The sequence below is a fragment of the Medicago sativa genome, chromosome 1 (assembly GCF_051527215.1).
Source record: "Medicago sativa cultivar Bolivia chromosome 1, Bolivia_mono, whole genome shotgun sequence".
Classification (NCBI taxonomy): Eukaryota; Viridiplantae; Streptophyta; class Magnoliopsida; order Fabales; family Fabaceae; genus Medicago; species Medicago sativa.
The window spans coordinates 13,649,857-13,675,210 of NC_140749.1; the positions used below are offsets into that span (position 1 = coordinate 13,649,857).

Sequence of the window (25,354 nt, forward strand, 5' to 3'; positions counted from 1 at the left end):
AAAAGTAAACAAACTATTTAGCTTCTCTCCTCTTTCGTTCATTTCTCTGATTTGCGATTCCTCCTTTCTCGCCTTCCTCCACCGTCAGCAATGGCCGGAGACGCAGAACCTCTTCAATCATCAGATTCAAACGTAGAAACAACCAATCCGTAAGTTTCTTTCTACTTAATCACACTCTGTTTTCAACTCATAACATTTTCCAGTTTCAGTTTCGTTTTTGATTTTCGAATTTCTGCAATGTTGCAGGTCATTGAGTGTTGAAGAGAGGTTTGAGATTGTTAGGAGTATTGGTGAAGAGTGTATTCAAGATGATGAACTCTTTAGTCTCCTTGCTAACAAGAAAGATATTGTTTGTTACGACGGTTTTGAACCTTCTGGACGAATGCACATTGCTCAGGTCATTAATCTCAATATTATAATTATTTATATGTAATTATATTTGTTTGAATGACTGTTACACTGTTACACTGACAGCATGACACTGACTCGTTGACACCGATAATAATTTGAAAAAAAAGAAGACATAATTGAATATAATTACATGTGTTTGTGTCAGACGTGCTAGTGTTTAATAAATGTGATTTTGGATTAACTCTTGATTTTGGAAAATTGATAGTTTTAATAATGTTTTAACTCTAAAAAGTGATTTTGTAAGAATATGTTTGGATTGACTTATGTGAGTTTATATTACTTATGAAACTGTTTGTGAGAGTACAACTTATAACATGACTATAAGTTGTTTTATGCTTATTTTCAAATGATTTAAGGATGTAGTTACATTCTTCAAATTATGTGTTTATAGGGTATTTTGAAAGCAATTAATGTGAACAAGTTAACATCTGCGGGTTGTCGAGTCAAAATATGGGTTGCTGATTGGTTTGCTAAGTTGAACAATAAAATGGGAGGAGATTTAAACAAAATTGAGACGGTTGGCCAGTACTTCATTGAAATTTGGAAAGCCACTGGGATGGATTTCGAAGGAGGGAAAGTTGAATTTTTGTGGTCATCCAAAGAGATTAATGGTGGAGCTGATAAGTACTGGCCTCGTGTGTTAGATATAGCTCAAAATAACAGCCTTAAAAGGATTGTCAGGTTTCTTTTTTGCTAATAAATGCTTTCATATATAATACACTGAGTAATCGATTTGGACTTGAAATATTTTTTCTTTTTTGGTTCTTCCGAATTGTAGGTGTAGCCAAATAATGGGACGAAGTGAACAGGAAGATTTGACCGCTTCTCAAATATTCTATCCATGCATGCAGTGTGCTGACATATTTTTCCTCCAGGTGCAGTTTACCATTTTCTGATTTGAGGCCTACATTGACTACTTTAGCTTATATTACATACATTGTTAGCTTCACATTAAGATAAAATAATTCTAAAGTTACATAATGGCGCCCTTATAGGCTCACGAGGGATGTTGTTTGTTACTGTTAAGAACTGGAAAAACAAATGGATGCACAATGGTAGCAGTAAAAATGGCATTTGAAAATTACTCTATAGAAGTTCATAACCCTGTACTGTTCTTAGATTTTTCTGTCTTAGTTTCTTATGGAATTTGAAAATGGCATTTGTAAACTAGCTAATACTGATTTACATTTCATATGTTGAGTACCAAGATATTGTGTCCTTTATTGTTAATGGAGAGGAAAGTAGAGAGATTCCATTTCATATTTTCATGTATTGAAACTGTATGTTACAATTTTCTGATCTGTTATAACAAATTCTGTTAATATGTCCTAGTCTCATCTATAGTTGCCAATATGCTTGAAAGATATTGGTCAATAATGCATAAACAATTATATCTTATAATAGGCCGACATCTGCCAATTGGGAATGGATCAGCGAAAAGTAAATGTTCTTGCCAGAGAGTATTGTGATGTTATTAAGAGGAGAAACAAACCTATAATATTGTCACACCGTAAGTATTCTCCAGATTTCCTTTCGGCTAATGTATATTTGTGTTCCCTTTCTAAATGATTCTTGCGGGATTTGCAGACATGTTACCTGGTCTGCAACAAGGGCAAGAGAAGATGTCAAAAAGCAACCCATTATCATCCATTTACATGGAAGATGAGGAGGTATGCTGCTAATAAGGCTATTAAATTTGTTATCATTACAAAGGTGAAGTTTAATTGTCATATTTAGTTGCATTCTTCTTTGGACATGATGACAGTTAAGAAAATATATATTTGTATTTTGTGAAAATTAAGAAGATTTAGCAGAATATTAGTATGGGGGAATAAAATTGTGATTTTATGTAAACATTTGGTTATTTGTTCCTTTTTGGTTGATATTTTTGTAATTTTTCTTTTGAAATATTTAGTGACTGTTCAAACTTTGTATTTGGTTTTCATAGGCTGAAGTGAATATGAAAATAGAAAAGGCATATTGCCCACCAAAGATAGTTCAAGCAAACCCATGCTTAGAGTACATCCGATATCTTATCTTTCCGTGGTTTAAGGAGTTCACTATGGAGTGTGGGGCAGATAATGGTGGGAATAAGTAAGTTTTGCTATTTCCCCCATTTAAACTTTTATCTTCCATTATAATAATAATAGTAGTTGTAATTTCTTGAATAACTATTATTGCTTTAAGTCTGGTTTCTAGATCTTATTTTTTTCTTTCTTGTGTTCAATTGATTGTTTGTTATATGTTCATGCTTCCTTTCAATATAGGACGTTCAAAAGCTTTGAAGAGTTGGTTGTTGACTATGAAAGCGGAGAGGTACATCCAGAGGACCTCAAACTGGCTTTGTCAAAGTCATTGAATAAAATTCTAGAGGTAATGTTTTACTGATTATGTTGATGTATCTTTTTCTGTTCTCCTTACCTCTTAAGTCTTACAAGAAAAATCTGCACTGTACGTACTAGGTAGGCAATCTTTATACTCAGGACTGAAACGATGAATGGTTTTGTTATGCACGTATTTCAAATATATCACATTTCATATTCTTATAAAGTATAATCATATTGGGTAGTCTACTTGTAATATGTCTGGTTTGAAATTTAAATGTTGTGTTATTGGTTAACATATGATAGATCAAGACCCTTAATTAGTTGGGAGTTGGGACTACCAGAGGAGAGCAAGGGGGAATGCAGAGGCTAACACACTCTGATGTGGATAATGACACGAGCTCTTATAAACACAAAACCGACTAACTACTGTTATGATTAGTTTGTTAAGTGAAAGACTAAAACGGCGAAGAGGAAGGTTAGCCTGTTAGGCGAGGAAAGGGATATGAGAGAATTAGAGGGAATTTGGGAGGGAGCTGGATCTTCGAATATTCAGAAAATTATTCATTCTTTACATAGGTCCCTATTATTGATTCTGCACACACCTTGGGCCAGAATTGAGAATTTGGTTTTCATTAATGAAAGTTCATTATTCTTGCGAATTTGAGACGAGTTCTATCATATACTTAAGTTGGTTTATCCATCATTACCTCCTCCAGTAAAGCACTATATCTGCTTTATAGTGTGTTCGTCACACTTCATCTTTCTGTATTTGTATCATTACATCTTTATTGGAGCTCAGGTGGTAAGTGGCTATATGCATCTGTTTCATTTATTAATTGTAAAATGTATTTCTCTGTCAATTAAGTGAGAGGAATGATAGTTAGATTCCAGGCACTACCTTTATGCTTAGGTTTCTGTGGTAATATATACCCTATTGGTGTTGATTGCATTTTTCAACTATTCACTGTGTGCTTGATCATAGAAAAAGTAGTGATGTTATATCATATATTTTTGTGAACTCAGATGTAAAGCTTTCTTTCATTTCTTTATTTTCGTTATGTGACACAAGCTAAACTATTGTTTCTTGAACTATGTAGTCTGTCAGGGAACACTTTCGAAAGGACAAGAATGCTAAAGAGCTACTAAAAGAAGTCAAGGTTATGCTTGTTTGGAATTAGTAAAATACATCAAACAATCATTTTGTTGTTGTATATATGTTATGTCTATGAATATACACTAACCTAAATTTGTTTTTGTTTTGCAGGCTTACAGAGTCACCAGGTAATGAGCTGATTCAGGCTAACTTTTTTATTTGCCATAATGCCATTTAATTTTAATTGTTATTAAATCCATTTTTTGACTTGTTTAATATGGTAGAGGTTCTTTCAAGTGTGAGAAATGTTGATAAATATTAACGAGTATCAACTATTGGTAATGCATCTTTGGGGGTGTGTTGAATCCTGCGGCATGTGTAAAAACATTTATGTAGTTTTTTGGATGTAATTCTCTCATAGAGGAGAAGAAAGAAATAGCAATTGCAATGGTATTATGTTCAATCATTAAGCCACTGACTCAATAGTTGTTGTCCAGGGAACCAATATCAATAGGGGAAGCAGAAGACGCAGAAGCTCTTGAAACATTGTCTATGGATGAATCGTCCAATTCAAATGCAACATCTCAGCAGTAAGTTTCTGCTACTGCACTGTTCTCAACTCCTGAGGTTTCAGTTTAAAATAAATTTCCGTGGTGCTATGTTTTTCTGTTGCAGGTCGTTGCAGAGGTTTGAGACTGTGAAGAGTGTTGGGGAAGAGTGCACTCAAGAGGACGAGCTCCTTAACATCCTTGCCAACAAGCCTGATCCTGTTTGCTATGATGGTTTTGAACCTTCGGGGCGAATGAACATTGCTCAGGTCATTATTCTCAATATTAGATATATTAATATGTATAATGGTCCAAGTTTTTGTTTTGTAAATTGCTGAGTACTGATAATATCTACTCATAGAATAAGGAAAAATCAAGTCTAGAGGGTAAATAATTTGCGTCTTTGACAACCATGATTTAATTATTTTTAAGTTGATTTGGTACTGAGTTTGAAGGGTATGTTATGAATGTTTTTAATTCTAAAATCAAATTTGATAAGTATCCCTCTTCAACAAAAATATTAATAAGTGTACATTTTTCAACTTAATACAAAAGTTATGTTTCTAATCTAAAGTCAAACCGAGAAATTTAAATTTTTTTCTAACTTAAAACAGTTTATTTTACTAAAATAATGTCAATAGTTCTGCTGAGCTGTAGGTAAGGTATCCTCTGATACATAATTACACTCTTTTACTTGTATATATAGGGTATCATGAAAACAATTCATGTGAACAAGCTAGTATCTGCTGGTTGCCGGGTCAAAATAGTGATTGCTGATTGGTTTGCTAAACTTAATAATGAACTGGGGGGAGATTTGAAGAAAATTGAGACGATTGGCCGCTACATGATTGAAGTTTGGAAAGCTATTGGGATGGATATGGAAGGAGGAAAAGTTGAGTTTTTGTGGTCCTCAAAAGAGATCGAGGCCAGAGCTGACGAGTATTGGCCGCTTGTGTTGGATATAGCTCAGAAGTTTAGTCTTCAAAGGATTCTCAGGTGAAAATTATTTCCTATGTTCCACTGAATAATGGATTTGGACTTGCAATGTTGTTTCATGTTTGGTTCTTCCAAACTGTAGTTGTAGCGAGATAATGGGACGAAGTGAACATGAAGAATCCGCTGGTACTTCTCAAATATTCTATCCATGCATGCAATGTGCTGACATTTTTTTCTTCCAGGTACGGTTCACTTTTTTCCTATATATCAATGCTTTGCATTAATGAATAAATACATTGTCAGCTTGACGTTTGAATAAAATCGTCACGAACTCATAAAACAATGTTCATATAGGCCCAGGATGGTTGTGGTTAGTCTACAATAGAGAACTCTTAAATAAATAAATGGATTTATCATGTATTAGGTTTTTATATTGGGCCCAACTCATCCTTATAAATCCGGCTTTTAGATGAGGGGTGCCTCTCTTTATAAACTCTAGTCAGGCCTTATCTGTAATCTATGTGGGACTTTATTTTTCCAATAGATTGCTACAATGGTTGCATTAAAAATGGCATTTGGAACTTATGATAGATGTTCAGTTGCTCACAGCCCTGGATGTCTTAATCAATTGCATGTGACTCACTCAACAATTTCTCGTCTTAAACTACAATTGTTTTGTTTCTGGATTTTTCCGCCTTAGTTTCTTATTGTTTCTATATGTAAACTAGCTGGAATTGATTTTTATTTCTCATGTATAAGTCTCTAGTTGTGTTGTTTATTATGGTCCTAGCCTCATCTGTAGTTGTCAATTTGCTTGAAATATATTGGTGAATAATGCATGAATCTTTTTATCTTAAAATAGGTCGACATTTGCCAAATGGGAATAGATCAACGAAAAGTGAATGTGCTTGCGAGAGATTATTGTGATATTATTAAGAGGAAGAACAAACCAGTTATTTTGTCACACGGTATGCATTCTTCTCCTGGTTTCATTTTAGATAGTGTATATGCATATTGTATATTGCTTACTAGTAATTGATTCTGGGGTGATTTTCAGACATGTTACCTGGTCCACAGCAAGGGCAAGAGAAGATGTCAAAAAGTGACCCATTATCATGCATTTTCATGGAAGACGAGGAGGTATGTTGCTAATAGGGCTATTTAATTTTTCATAATTATTAAAGTTCAAATGTCATATCTAGTTGTATTATGTTTTGAATATGACGACAACTAAGAAAAAATTTCTTTTTGTAAAAAATTAAAAAATATAAGCAGGCAATTTGACAAAAAATATATAGTATGTTGGAATAAAAGGTTGTGATCTTATGTAAGATTGTGGCTATTTGTTCATTCATGGTAAATATTTTTTCAATTCTTTTCTTGTAATTTTACTTTTAATATTTTGTGACTTTTCAAACTTTGTATTTGGATATCACAGGCTGAAGTGAATGTGAAAATAAAAAAGGCTTATTGCCCACCAAAGATTGCCGAGGGAAACCCATGCTTGGACTACATTAAGAAACTTGTCTTACCGTGGTTTAACGAGTTTACTGTGGAGCGTAGTGCTGATAATGGTGGAAATAAGTAAGTTTTCATATTTTCAGTGTTGAAACTTCATATATTTCGTGATAGTATTAACTTTTTGAATCATTATGGCTACCTTAAATCTGTTTTCTAGCTTTTTTTTTTCCTGTGTTAAATATTTTGTATCTGTGTTTGTGCTTCCGTTCATTCTAGGACTTTCAAAAGCTTTGAAGAATTGGTTGCTGACTATGAAATCGGAGAGTTGCATCCAGCTGATCTTAAACCAGCTTTGTCGAAGTCATTAAATAAAATTCTAGAGGTAATGTTTTAGAGAAATGGTATTTATCTTTTTTGAAAATGCAAAATATATTAAAAACCAATTTAGATGGTTAACACAATTTAAACACACACACACACACACACACACACACACACACACACACACACACACTTACTTTTACACACACTTCAAATACATGACATTTCAAATTCTTATAATCGTATCAGTTAGTCGACTGTCATGAGTTGTGTTTGAAATTTCTATGTGGTGGTTAATTATTGTGAAATTAGGAGTAAAAGCTTTTTTTTCATTTCTTTATTTCTGGTATATGGTACAAGCTAAATGATTGTTTCCTGGAACATGCAGCCTGTAAGGCAACACTTCAGAACGAACAAGGAAGCTAAAGAGCTACTAAAAAAAGTCAAGGTTGGGCTCGTTTGGAATTAGTAAAATACATCAAACAAACATTTTGATGTTGTATATATGTTTTCTCTTTGGATACACACTAACTGAATTTGTCTTTGGTTTGCAGGCTTACAAAATCACCAAGTAATGTGCTGATTAAAGAAATTAGGCAATTTTTTTTGCTAAACAGGCATACAATTTTTCGGTGTTACTAAATGCATTTTTGGACTTTTAAAATATGGTGGAAGTTCTGCGAGTTAAAGAGATAAGTGACTACTTCGAAGTATCAAATTAAGTTAAAGCAAATTAAGTTAAGAGACCGTCTAAATAATTTTGCCTATTTTGAATGAGTTGGATCGAAATATATGGATTATGAATTTATGATTGAATATTATGACATAATTTGATCCATGTATATGATACCTCTTACTGAGATAAGGCATGGCTGTTGCATCTTTTGGTTATGATTTAATTTGATCCATGTATCTGATACCTCTTACTGAGATAAGGCATGGCTGTTGCATCTTTTGGTTATGATTTTTTTTTTTTTTCAAGCCTCCCAAGATAAGGATTGAGCTTCTATAAACTCTAGATGCGTTGTGCAAGGGTATGGCTTGACCATGTCTATTTACAGAAATTCCTTTCAATTTTAAGAGCAATGAAAAGAAACTAAGAACCCTGGATGAAAATGAATCCATGTATAAGTAATTGGAGGCAGCTGGCCTCGCTAACTTATAGTTTTACTTATTGTTGAATAATTTTAATTTTTTCCCTCTAATTTCTTTGCAATACATTTGGTGAAGAATTAACGTGCACTAATATTGATGATGATTTTTTTTTAAATGATTTTGTTATATGTATAAAGTTATTTTTGATTTTGTTGAAAATAAATGACAAATACACAATTTAAAAATTTAGAGTAGTAATTCAATTTGACTGTAATGATATAGTCTGTTTTTAGTTCTTTTACCTTGTATGCACATGAATTTTTAATTAAAAATATATAGTACTCCCTCCGTTTCAAAATGAATATCGTTTAAGGTAATGTTTTCAAAATGAATTATGTTATTTTATCAAATTATTCTAATCAACTATTGGTTTGTTTTTAATTAAAGAGAAAATAATACTTTAGAAGTAATGTATATAATATTAATTGAAGGGTACAATTAAAAATAAAAAGTTATTATTGCATTGGAAACTGAAAGTGACTCTCATTTTAAAACGTTATTTTATCAAATTATTCTAATCAACTATTTGTTTGTTTTTAATTAAAGAGAAAATAATACTTTGGAAGTAATGTATATAATATTAATTGAAGGGTACAATTAAAAATAAAAAGTTATTATTGCATTGGAAACTGAAAGCGATTCTATTTTAAAACGGAGGGAGTATATGATAGTGACAAATAAATCGACAGAAAAAAAAAACCCTTAAGTGTCTATCACTTCAATCTTAAATCGACAAATAAATAAGCTTGATTGTTAAAATAAAAAAATGCTACATATACCATCCAACTTGAATATTTTGAAGTTCAACATAAATTAATTGTGTGCTTTTGCGGTGAAAAAAAAAAAAGATTTTGAATGAATTAATTTTGTAAAATTAATCTTACTTGAACAACAAATTTTAGGGTAAAAATAGACTGTAGCTACAAATTTTAACTTCAAGTTTAAATCAATTTCAAAGACAGAATCAATTCTACTTGAAGCAACCAAAGATATAAAAAGTCAATTTACACCTCTATAATCAATCTTCACAGCTCTAAATGTAGAACCAAACATGGGGCTAAAATTTGAAACTTGCTCTGTGATGTGCTTTTAGTAGGCAACAACCTCAATTGGAACGGACAATATAATAAAAAAAATTCTAGAACAAACGTATTTTTTTGCATTGTATGGCTCCTGAAACATTGAACAAAGATCACACAGTTGCTCAATCACCGTTTTTCCTGTTCTCTTGGCACCACCTTTTGAGTTAGAGATAATCTAATGTGAAGTAAGATCGATCATTCAAACTAATAATTTTATGCACTTGTCATGTTTCTCCCCCTTATGTTTTTATAAAATGAAGTGATCAAAGTCCCAGAAAAAAATGATCAAATCAAAAACCTTTAAAATTTTCAACCTATATCTTTAACAAATAAAATCCTTCAAAAAAAAAAAACTTTAAAAAATAAAAAAGTAGTGATATCTAATGACAATAGTAACATGTTAAACACCTCAAAACTTTGAATGCTTTAACACATCGTGAGTTAAGGTCAATAGTATGTCTGTTAACCTTTGTTGGCAAAGGGTTTTTCACCACCTGTTTTGAAAAATCTGAGGTAAATCAGTGTCTTAAAGTAAATAATAGTGATTTGTAAATATGTTTGACTGTCAACAAGTTGTATACATTTGGCTCAACATACACGTACAAATTTATTCAGAACTTGACAGCTCTAGTTTTATGGCTGGTATCTTTTCACCAAAAATTGTAATGATCCCAACAAGGGTTATTATCTATCATGTTAAACGGATATAATCCAAAAATTTCACAGTAACAGCCTGAATTTTCTATCATATGTTTCATATATTAAAAGGGGAAGCAAAGCTACCATGCCTTTAGACATGAAAACATTGCAACCTTAATGAATGAGTTACAGCCAATAATGACAAATAAATGACACGATATGTTTTGTTCATCTTTACCTTTTCGCGAAGGAAAATGAATGGGAACCAAAAAAATTAATCAGGGGTATCAACTTGCACCTCTGTAGAAAGGGAATGCAATGATTGAGAAGCCTTCAGCTGCTCAGAATGCATATCGATAGATGGCGTCGGCTGCACCATCTTCATCGTTGCTTAAACCAATTGCGTTTGCCACAGCTTTGGTCTTCTCTGATCCATTACTCAGTGCAATGCCTAAAGAAGCCAGCTCAAGCATCTCTACATCATTTTCGCCATCACCAATAGCCATTATCTGCATATCATAAATTTGGGGTGAAGAAATGTGAGATTAGAAGTCAGCACAGCCTGCTGCAATATTAAAGGCCTAAATAATCTTATTCAATGCAATACATTGTTTTTCTTTTTGCAGTTTGTCCATGAACACAATTGATGGATTTAATTCTGATAAAACATTAAATTTTTATTTTTCTCCTTGTTCTAATTTAGTCCTTGAAATATTTGGTTCATGTTTTAGTAATCCTTGTAAAATAAAATTGATGTCATATTTTAGGAACTAATATCAATATAGTCTAAGAATTGAAAGAACTAATTCAATATAAAGCAAACATCACAAGGACTAGAACCAAAACAATGATGACAGAAAGCATATATTCCTGTTTTTCAGAGATTAAAACCAATAAATAGTGTGTCACATGTACATAAACTAAAAGGTTATTTAAGTCTATTGAAAGTGTAATATTAACACCTCATTAGCAATCATACTACATTTGCATGGTTAACAAGCATCTTTTTTTTGTCCCCTCAGCTCAATGGATGATTAATAAAATTCTAAAGATAGTCACACCGTGTGAAATATGATCACAAAATCATGTCATGGAAAACATGTTGAATCTGATGGTTTACATTACTGTGTGAAATGTCATTCAACTAGCTATATTATTATGTTAACTCAAATATGGTACCACTCTATATGTATGATACCAATCTTACTTTCACTTTCCGAGTTTGAGAGAAAAAGACAACAAAATAAATGTGTGAGGTGAATAGATATTTGTGGCACCTCATTAGCAGTAACTCCCAAGTGATCAAGCAGCACTTTTACTCCGTTCCCTTTACATGTTCCCAAGGGTACAATTTCCAGCATGTCTGGTACAGCTTGAACAACAGTGGCACGACCTTTTGTTGCATCTGACCAGTATGGACGTAATGCATCCGACACACTCTGGGCAGTGTCTAAGAAAATCATTTTCTGTAGAACCAAATGTAATTGTTAGCAAGATATCTAAGTGAAAAGCGACAATAATATAAGTAAATTTAGTTAGATTTTTTATTGCAGTTGTCTTTGAGGACAGGATGCAGTCAATACAAACTTGTATGGGATATATATTTTTTATTTTTTGAAAAAACTTGTATGTGATATTTATTGGATAAAATTAAACTATGAAGCAAAGCAAAGAAAAAAAAAATAATTCTAATGTGAAATGTCAAACTACAAGGTTTCAAATTACATGTCATTCCCCCTTTCCTGGTATGGAAAAAGACCTTCAATAGAGAACAGTGAATAGCTGCTAATAATAATTATAAATTATACTATAATTGAGGTAACAAGAATATGTCCTAGTGAATACCTGTATGTCAGCAGATGCCAGAAGATCTTCAACAGAAGGGATGATCTCAGCCTGTAAAGTATTTTTCTCTTAAGATAAAAAGCAAATAGCACAATAGAATGTAAGCAATCATATAGGATCCCAATAATGAGGCACCTTTGGTTCGTGGTATATTGTATGGAGTGAATCAACAAGTGGATCATGAAAAAGGGTTAAGCAGCGGCCTTCACAAAATGCAATAAGTGGAACCTTACTCTCCAAAGAGTAAAGACATGCCTGCACATACAAGAAACACAAATTTTATATACAGTTACAAGAAGAACATTCCTGCAAAAAATGACATTTCAGAATATATATACTTTAGGCATTTAGCTTTGAAATTTGAAATACTCAATCTTTTTGTTATGTAGAAAACTGGGATACGAAATTGACATCCATAGATCCCCAGCAAGTGAGCTCGATAATAAATGTTTTTTGTTTTTCTCATTGGGTAAAAGGAAAGCAAAAATTGAAAAATCTGTAGTCAATGAACATAATATGGCTATTGAGGGTGTGTCAGGGATTTGGTTTAGGACTAAAACAACAACACAACCATAATGTTTCATAAGCAATGGGGAAATAAAGTGGTAAACAGTTAAAAAGCCACAGCTAACCTTTGCAATAAAGTCCAAAACGACAAAGGAATACAGGACAAGTTGAACTCTAATGAATATTTGTTGTTATGAAAAACTGAAAAAGGAGGGTTAAAGAGGTTACCTCTCGACAGACGTCCGGATCTAAGCTGCTCCTATATATTTCCCGACCTTGTCTACCATAAACAAGCAATCCCTGGAATCATGTGGTGTAAGGAAGATAAGGCATAGGGTAATAACAGCATCTTAAATGATAGAAACTGTGATAGTGGGAAAGTTGTAAACAAAAGTATCAGAAACTACATTTTGTTGGTCATTCAATTAAACAATACAATGACTTAGCAATTTACTGAAAAGCAAACTATCAATTACATTTTGTTTCATACTTTTCCAAGAGATTAAGTTATCTCCAAAAAGATATATGATACTTAAAAGCGGATCTCATAATCACTACTTGTAAGAGTCTGCACAGTTACGATATCAATATGCCACTGCTCAAAGCATTGTTCCCAAACAATCCAATACTTTTCCTGCCAAACAAGGGCACACCTGCCTCACAAAAGGCTTTCGAGTAGAGGAAAGAGATGTGCCTCCGGCTCCATCTTACTCTATTCTGTTTCTAGCCCAACTCATGCCTCTGCTCAATCTGTGTCTGTTGTGATTGTTTTGTTGTTTTCCATCCTACATGTTCTCTGCAGCCGTGGCATCCTTCATTCATAGCCTTTAATTACTTTATTTGTAAACACTTTCTTGTTATTGACTAGTGAATTTAGCTTAAGAGTATTACTCTTTTTTTAAACCCGAGTTCGAATTGTGTCTATGATTGCTCCTATATATTTATATTTATTATTATTATGAATGTCATTAATTTCATTTACATTTTATTTTTGAGCATCAATATAATAAAATTATTTAACTTTTTTTAAGAAATAAATTATTTAACTATTACAGTCTTTGGTATAGTGACCATCTCCCTACCCACTATCTGGAATTGCTAACTTTGAACCAAATATTATTTCTAAAAAAATGAGTACAACAATGATTTACTACACACAGATATATATATATATATATATATATATATATATATATATATATATAGAGAGAGAGAGAGAGAGAGAGAGAGAGAGAGAGAGACGAAAGAAAAATATAATAAAACAAGGTAAACAAAATTTCTCATAGTAAAAAGCTACATCTTACTTATTCATCAGCATTTTAAGAAAATATCCAAACAAATATCCTTTATGGCCATAATTGTCATCGAATATCTCCACTGAGTAATGTTGACAACTTCATAATTTTTAAAACACTATTGTTTGACTATTTTTAATGAGATTAAAATAACACAATTAATTAAAATAATTTTGATGAATATTGAATAGAAGCTAAAGCATGTATGCTAAATTGTTGTAGACAAACAAATGCTTTCAAGTTCAACATATATGAGCTGCCTTGTAGAATCAGAGGCGTCATCAGAAACATGAAAAGGCGCAAAATTACCTGTAAAAAAACCCCAGGAGAAAATTCTGAAACAATGCCATCTTTTCCAGCTAAATCCACCTTCTTAAAAATATCTATCACAGCTGGACGAGCCTAATTCACAATGTTCAAATTAATGATCAGAACATATTTTCAACCATATGAATATCCACATTTATATTAGAAAAATTGCTAAGAACAGCAGCAGTAATTGACATGTATTAGTCAGTATAAAATAAATAGCTTAAAACATGGTATTCTGACAAATCATGGGTCTACAACATCTTACTTTTCCAGTGGCTATCACAATTTTCACGCCCCTTGCTGAGGCCTCTCTCAAAGCCTTGGCAGTTGAAGTAGAAATTTGACTTTTGCTGTTCAGCAATGTTCCTTTATATAATACAGGATTCAATTAAAAACAAAAAAAAGGATAATGGAAAATGTAAAGAATAAGTTTCGCAGAGATCTTACCATCCATATCACAGAAGATATAGCTGAACTTTGGTTTGTAAAATCGAAGACTGCCTTCTTTCTTCCTGTCTTTGACAATTCATCTATAAGATTATTTGCCCCCATATTTTTTTTGTGCAAATGGAGGTTACTTGAATGTGAGGGAAACACATAAAACCAAAATACCATACTGGTTCACAGATGTTGATGCATGCTAGTAAAAAAAATAAATTACCATCTGAACTGTTTTGGTGGGAACTTGCATTTTCTTCAGCATCATATGCACTCTTTATTAGCCCTTTTCCTTTCCAACCAAGACTTTGCAAAAGGAGTTCCTCTTCTTTCTCCATTTCTACTTCAGCCTCTTCACTTAATTCATGATCAAATCCCAAAAGATGTAACAAGCCATGGACCTGAAAAAAAGATTAAAATGAGGTAATTAACATTATCAAGTGTCAACTTTTAGTTTGTACAGCATAACACTGTCTTGGAAGATAAATGACCAACATGCTCATCTCATGTTGTTTTTTTTTCAAACAACACATCCCCACAAGTAGAAGAAAATGAAACACCAGTTTGCTTTCCACCTTTTGTATCTCAAGCTTCAACCAACAATTTATTTCTACTCGAGTGTGTTTTATACTTGAGCACTCAGTGAAATGATTCTTGCAGTGCAGACATTATCCATTATTTAGTAAGTAAGTGCATTTGAAAGTTCTTGGCACCGTTACTTTAACTTTTAATTTCTCTCTTTTGAAATGGCTAGTGAACTCTGTTTCAAGATTTATAGTTAACAGCACATATTTCAAAAGATCTGTTTAAAGTACCAACTTTTGTTAATGAAAATAACGAAAGAAACTGAATAAAGCTAAGCAGTTGTTTAACTCGTGAATTTAACCATGCCTTTTGCAGAAGTGTAACACAATAAAGTTCAACTAAAGACATAATAAAATAGTCAGAAAGAATATTATAAAACCAACCATGAGGATACGGATCTCATCAAGAAGTGTGTGCCCTCTTTCCTCTGCTTGTCTTGCTGCTGTCTCAAGAGAAATTACAATATCACCCAACATAAGCTGCAAATAAAGGAATTAATCAAGCACTTGGCAATTGGCATTCCATCTAAGTTTCAAGTTTGTATACTTATGAATTATGATGATGAGGTGGAAAATGCAATTCTTACAATAGGAAGATTGAGTCCAGGTTCATGTTGTGACATTGAGAGAACATCAGTAGCGTGATCTTCATCTCTCCATTCCTTGTTAAGTTTTTGTATAAACTCATCATTACAAAGAAGCACGGATAACTCAACACTTTCAAACCTGCCAACATCATCTATAGCAGTATCTCTTGTTTTATACTCTGAACCTTTCAAACCATCAAATGCCAGTTTCATTGCCATTGGGACATTTAGACGAAGCATCTCTGCAATATTCTGCACACAGTAAAAACAAAGACCCAAAAAAGAATGAATAAAATAGAACTTCAATTTAAATATTTTGTTTCTTTAAAACGAAAAAATAGCATTATTTGAATGTAAATTAACAATAATCATCCATGAAGTTCCCACAAACTATTTCACATGACTTCAATCTAGTCAAACAAATAATGTTACCCTATTTCAAGCTTCAAATTAATGTATATAACTCATTCTTCCTGATCATGAAATCCAATTGAAACTGGACAACAATTTAAGTATACTATTTGATTTAGAAACTGATCATGAAACTGAACAAAACATGTAGCAAGTAACCGGATCAAAACAGGAATTCTTGTCCCGAGTCCCCCTCACTAAACCATAGGAGAACATTTTGTCCAGAGTACAGACTATCAAAAAATATCATAATATTCTTTTTATTTTCCAACATAATATAATTGTATCTTTTTCGAGTACAGTTCTTCTACTATTATGTAATGTTCAGTACTTACTAGTGTTTCGTGAATCAAACACATCCTTTAGAGACTAAATTGATGGTTTAATCATTCTTTCTGTCTTAACCTCCGGTTCGAAAGGAAGGGGTCCCTCTTCATATGGGAACTATCAGAATTATTAATCACTTACATTAGCCTCTTCAGTGATTATTTCTATCTATCATAGTAATCACTATATAAATTCACCTAAATAATCGTTTGATTACTACTAGAACTAATAGAGTGGGATTAAGTAATTAATTAATTAATTAATTAACTGATTAATGGAATTGATGATGAAGTAGTAGAAAGTAACTAACCAAGATTTCAGGATCATCGGGCAAACTTTCTTCGATGCAAATAGGGACAGAGAGTTCTAACTCCTTCTTCTTCCTCTTCGGCGTTCGGCTTCTGACTTTCCGATACTCTCTCTTTCCTCCTCCGTCGGCTGCACGTATTCCTCGAAATGGTTGCAATTGCTGGTTATTGAAAAGCGCAAAAGAGACACGGCGAGGAGGACGAGAGTTACAGAAAGGAACGACGGCGGCGTTGTTGAATGCGACGGAATAGGAATGGGATTGAGGGAGAGAGCACGTGATGGCACGTGACATGATGGAGTTGAAGGGAGGGTGGCGGAGAAGGTTAGAGAAACGCGGAAGCATGAAGAAGAAGAAGAAGGAGATTATTGGAAATGGAAGCTATGGCCTATGGCTAATCCTTCAGCAATGTTGCTTTCGTTTCTCGGCTTAGCGGGAGATGCAATGGAAGTAGTCGTATTGCTCTTAAAAATCTTACGAGACCAATTTTTCCAGATCATTTATCATTTCTTTTGGGGTTTATTTTAATTTGGACCACCTAAAGTTTGGGTCCAACTTGGACCAGTTAAATATAAACCATTGATTTATTATAAATAAAGTCCAATGGTATAGATTAAAGATAGGGAACCTAAGATTCAAGTTGTTTTCTCTCTCAAGCCCACATATCTTTGGCTGCACTGAATCCTTTTCTGTCATTTTTCTTTTGACATTATACATAATTTTTTTACTTAAATAGGTTGTTGCTTTGGGTTCAGTTGACTTTGTATTAATATATGTAATGAAAATGAGCCACAAAAATGCAGGCCTAGTTTATACTCGATTAAATGATAAAATAAAATCAATTATTTTTTGTAAGATTGTAGCTTTTACATTTCTATAATTTTTTATTTTATTTTTATAAAATTGTGGCTTTTACATTTCAATATAAAATTTCTTCTCCTTGCTCTTTTTTTTTATAACATTGTGGCTTTCATGGTACATTCCTATAAATATTTACTGCATTTTACGGTACATTTTTATAAATATTACTCATTCTGTGGTGTGTTTTTTTTTTAATTGATGGTAAATTACTCATTCTGCCACATTCCACCGTTTTTCAGTAATAATGGTAACTTACATTTAAGCTCAAATTTAACTTTTTCAGATTTGAAATATAGACAAATTCACTCATTAAAATCTAATTAATTCTAACTAGACAAAAGTTGTGGTTTGTAAAAACATGTAGAACTCCACTCTCTTCTTCGATTCTTCCTCCTCTATCTCACGGTGTCTGTCAACCTCGCCGCCACTCATCAACTTTCCCGATCATCTCCCCGCCCTCGCCATCACCATCACCATCATCGTCGACAGATATGTGGCTCCACCAGAACTGTTGCAGTGAACATGGTGGAGAGAGAACTGTGAGAAAGAGAGAGAAGAGGACACGGTGAGAGAGAAGAGAAAGAGGGAGAGAGATGAGAGAGAAAGAGAACACATATCTAAATTTAATAATAGTAGTTTCAAGGTTGGTACTAGTGTGTAATTCACTTGTTGTGTGCTTCAGAACTTATGACCTGTTCCAAACCTACACTTGTAGGTCATTTAAGTGGTCCAAGTTGGACCCAAAGTATAACTGGTCCAAATTAAAAGGACCCTTCTTTTGGATTCGAACACATAATCTTTGGCTATGTGATGCACATGATACTTATTAAATAGGCTTGATAGTTTTCGCCCCCTAACTTTTACGAAGTTGCGATTTTTGCCTCCCAAGACAAAAAAATTGAAAAAAATAACACGTGCCACCTTATTTAGGGTGTCACATCAGCGTAGATCGAGTCAAAATTGGCTTTGATGGTAAATAAGTATATGAATGCTTACAACACTCATTTTTTCAACACTCTCTTTGTTACCTACTCTTTAATTGGATGGAATTAATGTGTGTCTCATCACTTTGTATGAGTTATAGTATTAGAAAGTGTTCAAAAAAGAGTGTTAGCATTTCTCTACTTATTAATCTCCCCCTTCCCCAAATAATTGAATGGTTAACATAAATATGATTATTTTGGTCATTGAATGTGTAACTATTAGTCATAGTCCTTTAACATATCGAATTTTCAAAATAGTATATGATCGTACTCTACATTAGTTAAAATAATATTTGGTGTTAAAATGATACGTTAATATTGTCATGTTAGTCGCTTAGTATACTTATATATCATCATATTAATTCATATATGAAAAGAGTTAATGTGAGTATTAGAAGATTATTTAGATTAATGAAGTAGACAATCAAGAATTGATACACTCTAAGGAATGAGTTCAACTTCCATCGCAGTCGTGATTATTTCTTTAATTGATAATTTGTATGTGGTGTACCTGGGCAATATTCTCTAAGCATGATTATTTCTTGATAATTTGTATGTAGGGACCTCGGCAATATTCTCTAAGCATTGAGGAATGTCTTTACTTTTTTCTTTTTAGAAAAAGGATGCCCTGCCTCTTGATCACATACGAAATCCAATTGAATTAAATTTTTTGCATAGAAATTAATATGTGAATATAGTATTATTTTTTTTTAAATAATATGTGAATATAGTATTCTTCATCAAAAAAATATATGAATATAGTATTAACAAAAAAAAAAAAAAGAATTCTCCATTAATAAAGCTGTCAAATTCATACTTGTTTAATTAAAAAGATCATTCGGTAGAAGTTAAAATAAGACTTTTTCTAGTCTCATCCCATATAATTCTAGTTACACCCAATTTTTTTTTTTTAATTTTACAATAATACCGAAATTGCTCTCTCCATGTAAATTTCTTAAAACCTTTTTTCATCATCACTTTGAAGCTTTATCCTTTTCACCCACAAACCACCATGTATGTGCAATCAATAACTATCAAAATTAAAGATTGAATACACATGTTTTTCATTGATCCGTACTCTATTCATTCAAGTAATTGAATTTCATAAATTTCTTCAAGTTTCAATTTACCGTTTGTCCCATGATTTATTCGATGTTGTTAATTTCACCATGGATGTTTGTCGATGTCGTTTTGTTTGTTCCATATTATAACGTGATTTAAGTTTACGTGGACATGGTATCGTAATTTAAGTTTATATAGGTTACAAAGGGGTAGCGTAATTTAAGATTACTTAGAGTAATTCAATTTATATATGTACACGTAAAAACTCATTTTATATGAACTAAGTAAACTCAGTTCACATAAACTGTATAAACTGAATTTACGTTAGTTTACTTGACTCATGTAAATTGAGTTTACATAAACTAAGTAAACCCAGTTTACATATACTGCGTAAAACGAATTTACGTATATCTAACATGTCTGAACACACTTCATGTAAACTTAATTTACTTAACTTATGTGTAAACTCAATTTACATAAATTATGTAAACTGAATTTACGTATGTATAACTAATGTACATGAACATATGAACATGTACACGTCAACTTAATTTACTTAACTTATGTAAATTAAGTTTACATAGTTTATATTGAAATTTTTATTTTAATAAAAGGGTATAGTTGTAATTTTGGGGTGTAATTTGGATTATTTGAGGTGTGTGTAGTATTTGTCTTAAAATAATTTTTTAGGAGTTAGGAATGTCAATGGTTATATTGACACCAAATCTTATCTATCGAATCAATTAATCACACGTTTAATTTTTATTCACTATATGTGCTCACTGGAACAACTCCTTCCTTTACTCTTTCCGTTTCAATCTTTTTTCATTCCTTTTTCTTAAAGAAAAAAACGTTCTGGATTCCTTTTTTTTTTTTTATTGTACACTAGTTACAAACCCGTGCTTCGCACGGGTTCAATAACGTATTCGATAAAAAAAATCTTCGAAAGAAGAGATGTTAAAACGACGGAACATTGTGATTCATCATAAAATACGTATGGGCTGATTAAGAGAGCATATAATTAGTTTATGAGATTAGGAATTGACATAATGTTTAGGATGAAAACAATTGGAACCAATAAAGGAACCAATGATGTGTGAATTATGATTACATATTATCCAAAATTATAAAAAAGAGTTTTGTTGTTAGAGAGTTACCAAAAAAGGATTGATACTCATATTTACATCAGATGAAATCAAGCAAAGAAGTAGCATCAATGAGTGAAGATAATATACTCTAGGATTAGAGTTAAGGTGATCTATTGAAAGTGCAGATCATGAACACCAAATCTTTATTTGGGAACGATTTGAACGTGCATATTTTTAGGGGGCTTCTCTAGATCAAAAATTAGCTTATCACCTACCTCTAACATATGTTCTCTGCAAAAGTTGAACCACTGGCCGCCTAAGTATTTTTCTTAACTTGCTCTCTTTGTCGTTATCAAGCGACACTTATACCTCTTTTGAGCTTGTTTGTCGATGAGTGTGATTGTTTTCCGTGTTCCTTTTAGAAATGTCCTTGATATCTCATTTGGGAAGTGCTAGGTACAAAACAAATTGCAGTGTTAATTAGATGTTATAAATATTATGAATATTTATTTGAGCCTAAATATTATGTCAGTTTCTTATATCATGAACTAATTATTTCATAGAATAATCTTTCTTTGATTGATGTCTTCGAACATTTGGTGCAACTATCATAATACCATCCAAACTGGTTAGGATTGAATTTAGTTGTTTTCTAAATAGTGATGCAATATGTATCCTAACACAAATTATGCACATGAAATAAAGAATAATGCAACATGTATTTTTAATTTGTGCGTAAAAAAACTCAAAGCATGTTTGTGCATAAAAAAGCAGACCTTGACTAAGTTTATAAATTCAGAAATTGGCCTAACCTGAGACAGATTGGAAAAATTGTTGTACGAAGTACGTTGAGAAGAAGCCGAACTCTGACTTAAGTTCTGACTGAAGCTTTGACTATGAGCTTGAGAAGTGTTAAGGTCACGGCAACAATTCAAGAAACATGGTCAAAAAACAATCAAATCAGATTGTGAAATAATAAGTTACTCTAACACTGTATTGTGAAATTATAATGAAAACTTACTAAGTCTTAAACTTCTCAACAACTGGATGATGTAGGTTGATGAGCAGCCTTGAACCTGACCAATTGTTTTATATATTTGGGTTGCCATTGACTACAAAATGGAAGCAAAGAACTCAAGGTAAATAAATGGTAAATGATAAAGCTACGAAGTATTTTTCCCATAGTGTTACATCAACTATATTCCCACTGCATAAGGAAAGACATCTTTCAGGTCATTATAAACTTATACAAAATCCTATCATCTGATGCCGACAAATTAGAAAATAATACCTTTTATCTTTCAACACAATGTTCATACACGGTTTCTTTCCAGTCCCAATTGGCGTTGTCTTGACAATCTCATGAAGAAGCCAGATGATTTCTTAAAAAAAAAATTACTTCTATATGAACATTATAATCCGAGAAAACAAAGAAATAAATTAAAGCACATAACTATACCATATAAAACGTCAGTTTTGAATTTTCCATCTTGAATTTTCCATCTTAAAGCGAAATTCATGAGTAAGAACGTTAGTTAACTTGTCATACTTCTACACCTTTGTACCAGAACCAAAAACAAACTTAAAGGGATTAAATGCAATGTCATTATCAAACACACGACAATTATACAAAGTATAAGTCGTGTTTTCCTCGATCAAAGTCTTCCAATGCTCCAATTCTCAATATCGAGTTATTACATGAACTCGATAACCCTAATTCCGAGAAAGAAAACAAAAAATATAAATAAATCAAAATGTACACTAATAAGTAACATTGATAAATCATAAAGGAAATTACAACAAATCTTAACTAACTCATCTAACCTTTGCATCACAAATAATGAGCTTCATATGTTGATTCTTATTACTACCAGTCACAATCCAAGAATCCAGCACTTCAAATCCTATTTTTCAAATGTCCAAATCATTTTTGAGATCCATAATGTAGTCATAATCCCTTGACATTGAAAGTCCTATATAGAAATACAATAATACATCATTTAACTTTATTCCCTTCGTTCATTCTGATATCGAAAGAAGCTAACATATTTCTTTGTGATCAATTTTTGTATCATCAAATCAACCTGATCTTAAATACACAAATTTATGTATCATCAACTTTCTGGATCTCAATGATATAGGAAAAAATAAACCATATATGAAAACTGTTACAGCTTTAGGATTACTCACAAAAACTAAAATAACTCACATGCATCAATTTTTAATTTTCAACTACAGTACCAGCAGCTAAAATAACAATTGTGTCAAAACCTTACCATGAGCTAAAATTCAATCATCATAACCTCTACTATACTCCATTTAACAAAGGAAGATTTTTCTACAGCCATGCAACATAACAATTTCTGGTACATAATCCGCTAACAATTGAAAAGAAAAAAAAACCATAACTTGTAGAATCGTGAAAAAAGGAAGAAAACCACCTATGATGAAGCAAAAACTAAAACAGTGTCGAAAAATGAACCACTCAAGTCATAAAAATCAGTCAATTCAAGTCATGCATGGTCTCAGAACCATGAAAAAAGGAAGAAAATGACCTCTTATGAAGAAGAAAATGAAACAGTGTTCCCAACTGAACTTAGATACCGTTTGTCCAAGGTTTTTTACGGTCTAAAAGTTACTTCAAAACAAAGTTAAAATAAAGGCCTTTAAGAAAGAAAGTAAAGTTGTTTGGTTTCTTTGTTCTTTTAGTTTTAAAGTTATTTTTAAGTTAAATGTTGTTTGATAAAATATTGTACAAACTTGACAAAATAAAGTATAATTTTTTTAAGCATTTAGACCTTTTTTTGAAGAAAAGACATCTACAATTTTACTTTTAATTAAAATCAAAATTTTATAAAAATAATCATACGCATTATGCAACGGCAAAAAAAATTATACGCATTAGCGTAACATAAAAACAGACACACATAAAGTATTACTCTAAACGCTAATGTGTGTATGTGTGTATTTGCGAGATTGAAGAAAGAAAATAAAAATATTTGGTATCATTAAATGACAGCGTGAATAAAAATATTTTTGAGGCTGTGATGATTAAACGATATTGAAATTAAATATATAAGTGATAAAAAGATAATAAAATTCCTTTGAAAAAAGGTAATAAAATTAAATGGAACCTCTTTAAAAAAAAATTAAATGGAACGGTTCAAAAAAAATTAAATGGAAGAAAAAAAACATATTGAAATATAATATTAAAGAATAAAAGAAAAAATTCCCAACGTGAATTGAAGAGAGATGTTTGTGAAATAAATTGTCGAGAAGTAGTTTTTTGAAGTAACATTCAACAACTTTTGGCCAAAGCTCGTTCCATTCAATTTTATGCATTAAAAAAAAGTACATTTTTTAGTAAGTACTTAATTGATATTGTATTTGACCTAACTTCTCCTTAAAAATGTAGAGAAGTTGAAAAAAAAAACCGGGTCAAACAGTATCTTAATCTCCCCGAACGGCAGTGTAGAAGCAACTGAATTTGGGAAATTTTTTTGAAAATAGTTAAAAATAAAAAAATTGGAAAATAGTTAAAAGTTTTTAAAAATATAAAAATTTGAAAATAGTTAAAAAAATCGGTGAGGTAGCACTCAACCAAGCAACACTAAAAAAAATTATATGCATTAGCGTAACAAAAAAAAAACAGACAGACAGACATAAAATATTACTCTAAACGTTAATGCGTGTGTGTGTATATTTGTGAGGTTGAAGAAAGGAAATAAAAATATTTGGTATCATTAAATGACAGCGTGAATAAAAATATTTGTATGGTTGTGATGATTAAACGATATAAAATTAAATATATATATATATATATATATATATATATATATAAGTGATAAAAAGATAATAAAATTCCTTTGAAAAAAAGATAATAAAATTAAATAGAACCTCCTTAAGAAATTAAATGGAACGGTTGAAAAAAATAAAATAAAATAAAGTTAAATTGAAGAAAAAAAATATTGAAATATAATATTAAAAAATAAAAGAAAAGGTTCCCAGCGTGAGTTGAAAAGAGGTGCTTGTGAAATAAATTGTCGAGAAGTAGTTTTTTAAAGTAACATTCAACAACCTTTGGCCAAAGCTCATTCCATTCAATTTTATGCATTCAAAAAAATTACGTTTTTTAGTAAGTACTTAATTGATACTGTGTTTGGCCTAATTTCTCCTTAAAAATGTAGAGAAGTTGGAAAAAAGTAGGGCCAAACAATACCTTAATCTTCCACAACGGCAATGTAGAAGCAACTGAATTTGGGAGAAAAAATCGAAAAATAGTTAAAAACATAAAAATTGAAAAATAGTTAAAAGTTATTAAAAATATAAAAATTATAAAATAATTAAAAAAAAATTGTGAGGGGCAAAATGGGAAATTCACCCATATCATGGTGAGGTGGCAACAATCAAGTTCCACTAATTAGGGAATTACGAAAATGCCCCTCCTAAGGGCAAAATGGTAAAATCATAGGGATTAATATTTAATATATAGTAAGTAGATTTTGGATTCTCCAATCTCCTACAAATTATTTGAATTATTTCTCTTGAGTTGGATTTTATGAATTGTTTGAATTGTTTAGTTGGATGACCAGCATTTTCCATACTCATAAATCGACTCCCTTTATTTTGTTGTTCAAATCTCCATAAGAATTAAAATACAGTAACTCATAAGCTTTGCTTCAAAATTTAAGAATCAAAGATCATTACAATTTTAGAATTAGAATTGCACATCACACACAACTGTATCTTTAACTATCATAAATTTGTGAATTAT

At 31.7% G+C, this 25,354-nt stretch overlaps 1 protein-coding gene and 1 pseudogene across 2 annotated transcripts; one reads left to right on the forward strand and one right to left on the reverse strand.

Moving 5' to 3' along the window:
- Positions 1-8,058, forward strand: LOC146952870 (Nucleotidylyl transferase superfamily protein). Its single transcript, XM_085706860.1, has 20 exons — positions 1-149; positions 247-397; positions 803-1,092; positions 1,190-1,286; positions 1,816-1,921; positions 1,999-2,081; positions 2,360-2,505; positions 2,679-2,784; positions 3,836-3,895; positions 4,003-4,019; positions 4,329-4,421; positions 4,507-4,648; positions 5,086-5,375; positions 5,458-5,557; positions 6,178-6,283; positions 6,373-6,455; positions 6,754-6,899; positions 7,053-7,158; positions 7,486-7,545; positions 7,652-8,058. The coding sequence occupies exons 1-20, from the start codon at positions 91-93 to the stop codon at positions 7,670-7,672; spliced, it is 2,262 nt and encodes a 753-aa protein (XP_085562986.1). The 5' UTR covers positions 1-90; the 3' UTR covers positions 7,673-8,058.
- Positions 8,059-9,860: 1,802 nt separating this feature from the next.
- Positions 9,861-17,052, reverse strand: LOC146952871 (endoribonuclease YBEY, chloroplastic-like; annotated as a pseudogene). Its single transcript, XR_015007921.1, has 12 exons — positions 16,590-17,052; positions 15,542-15,793; positions 15,339-15,434; positions 14,594-14,771; positions 14,380-14,462; positions 14,198-14,298; positions 13,930-14,022; positions 12,554-12,625; positions 11,954-12,073; positions 11,819-11,869; positions 11,251-11,439; positions 9,861-10,482 (listed from the first exon to the last, which is right to left on the reverse strand). The product of XR_015007921.1 is annotated as an endoribonuclease YBEY, chloroplastic-like (transcript).
- Positions 17,053-25,354: the final 8,302 nt, after the last annotated feature.

Coding starts and splice junctions, on each gene's coding strand:
- LOC146952870 (XM_085706860.1), top strand. CDS start 91: ATGGCCGGAGACGCAGAACCTCTTCAATCATCAGATTCAAACGTAGAA. Junction 4,649..5,085: donor GGCGAATGAACATTGCTCAG/GTCATTATTCTC, acceptor TTGTATATATAG/GGTATCATGAAAACAATTCA. Junction 7,159..7,485: donor CATTAAATAAAATTCTAGAG/GTAATGTTTTAG, acceptor TGGAACATGCAG/CCTGTAAGGCAACACTTCAG.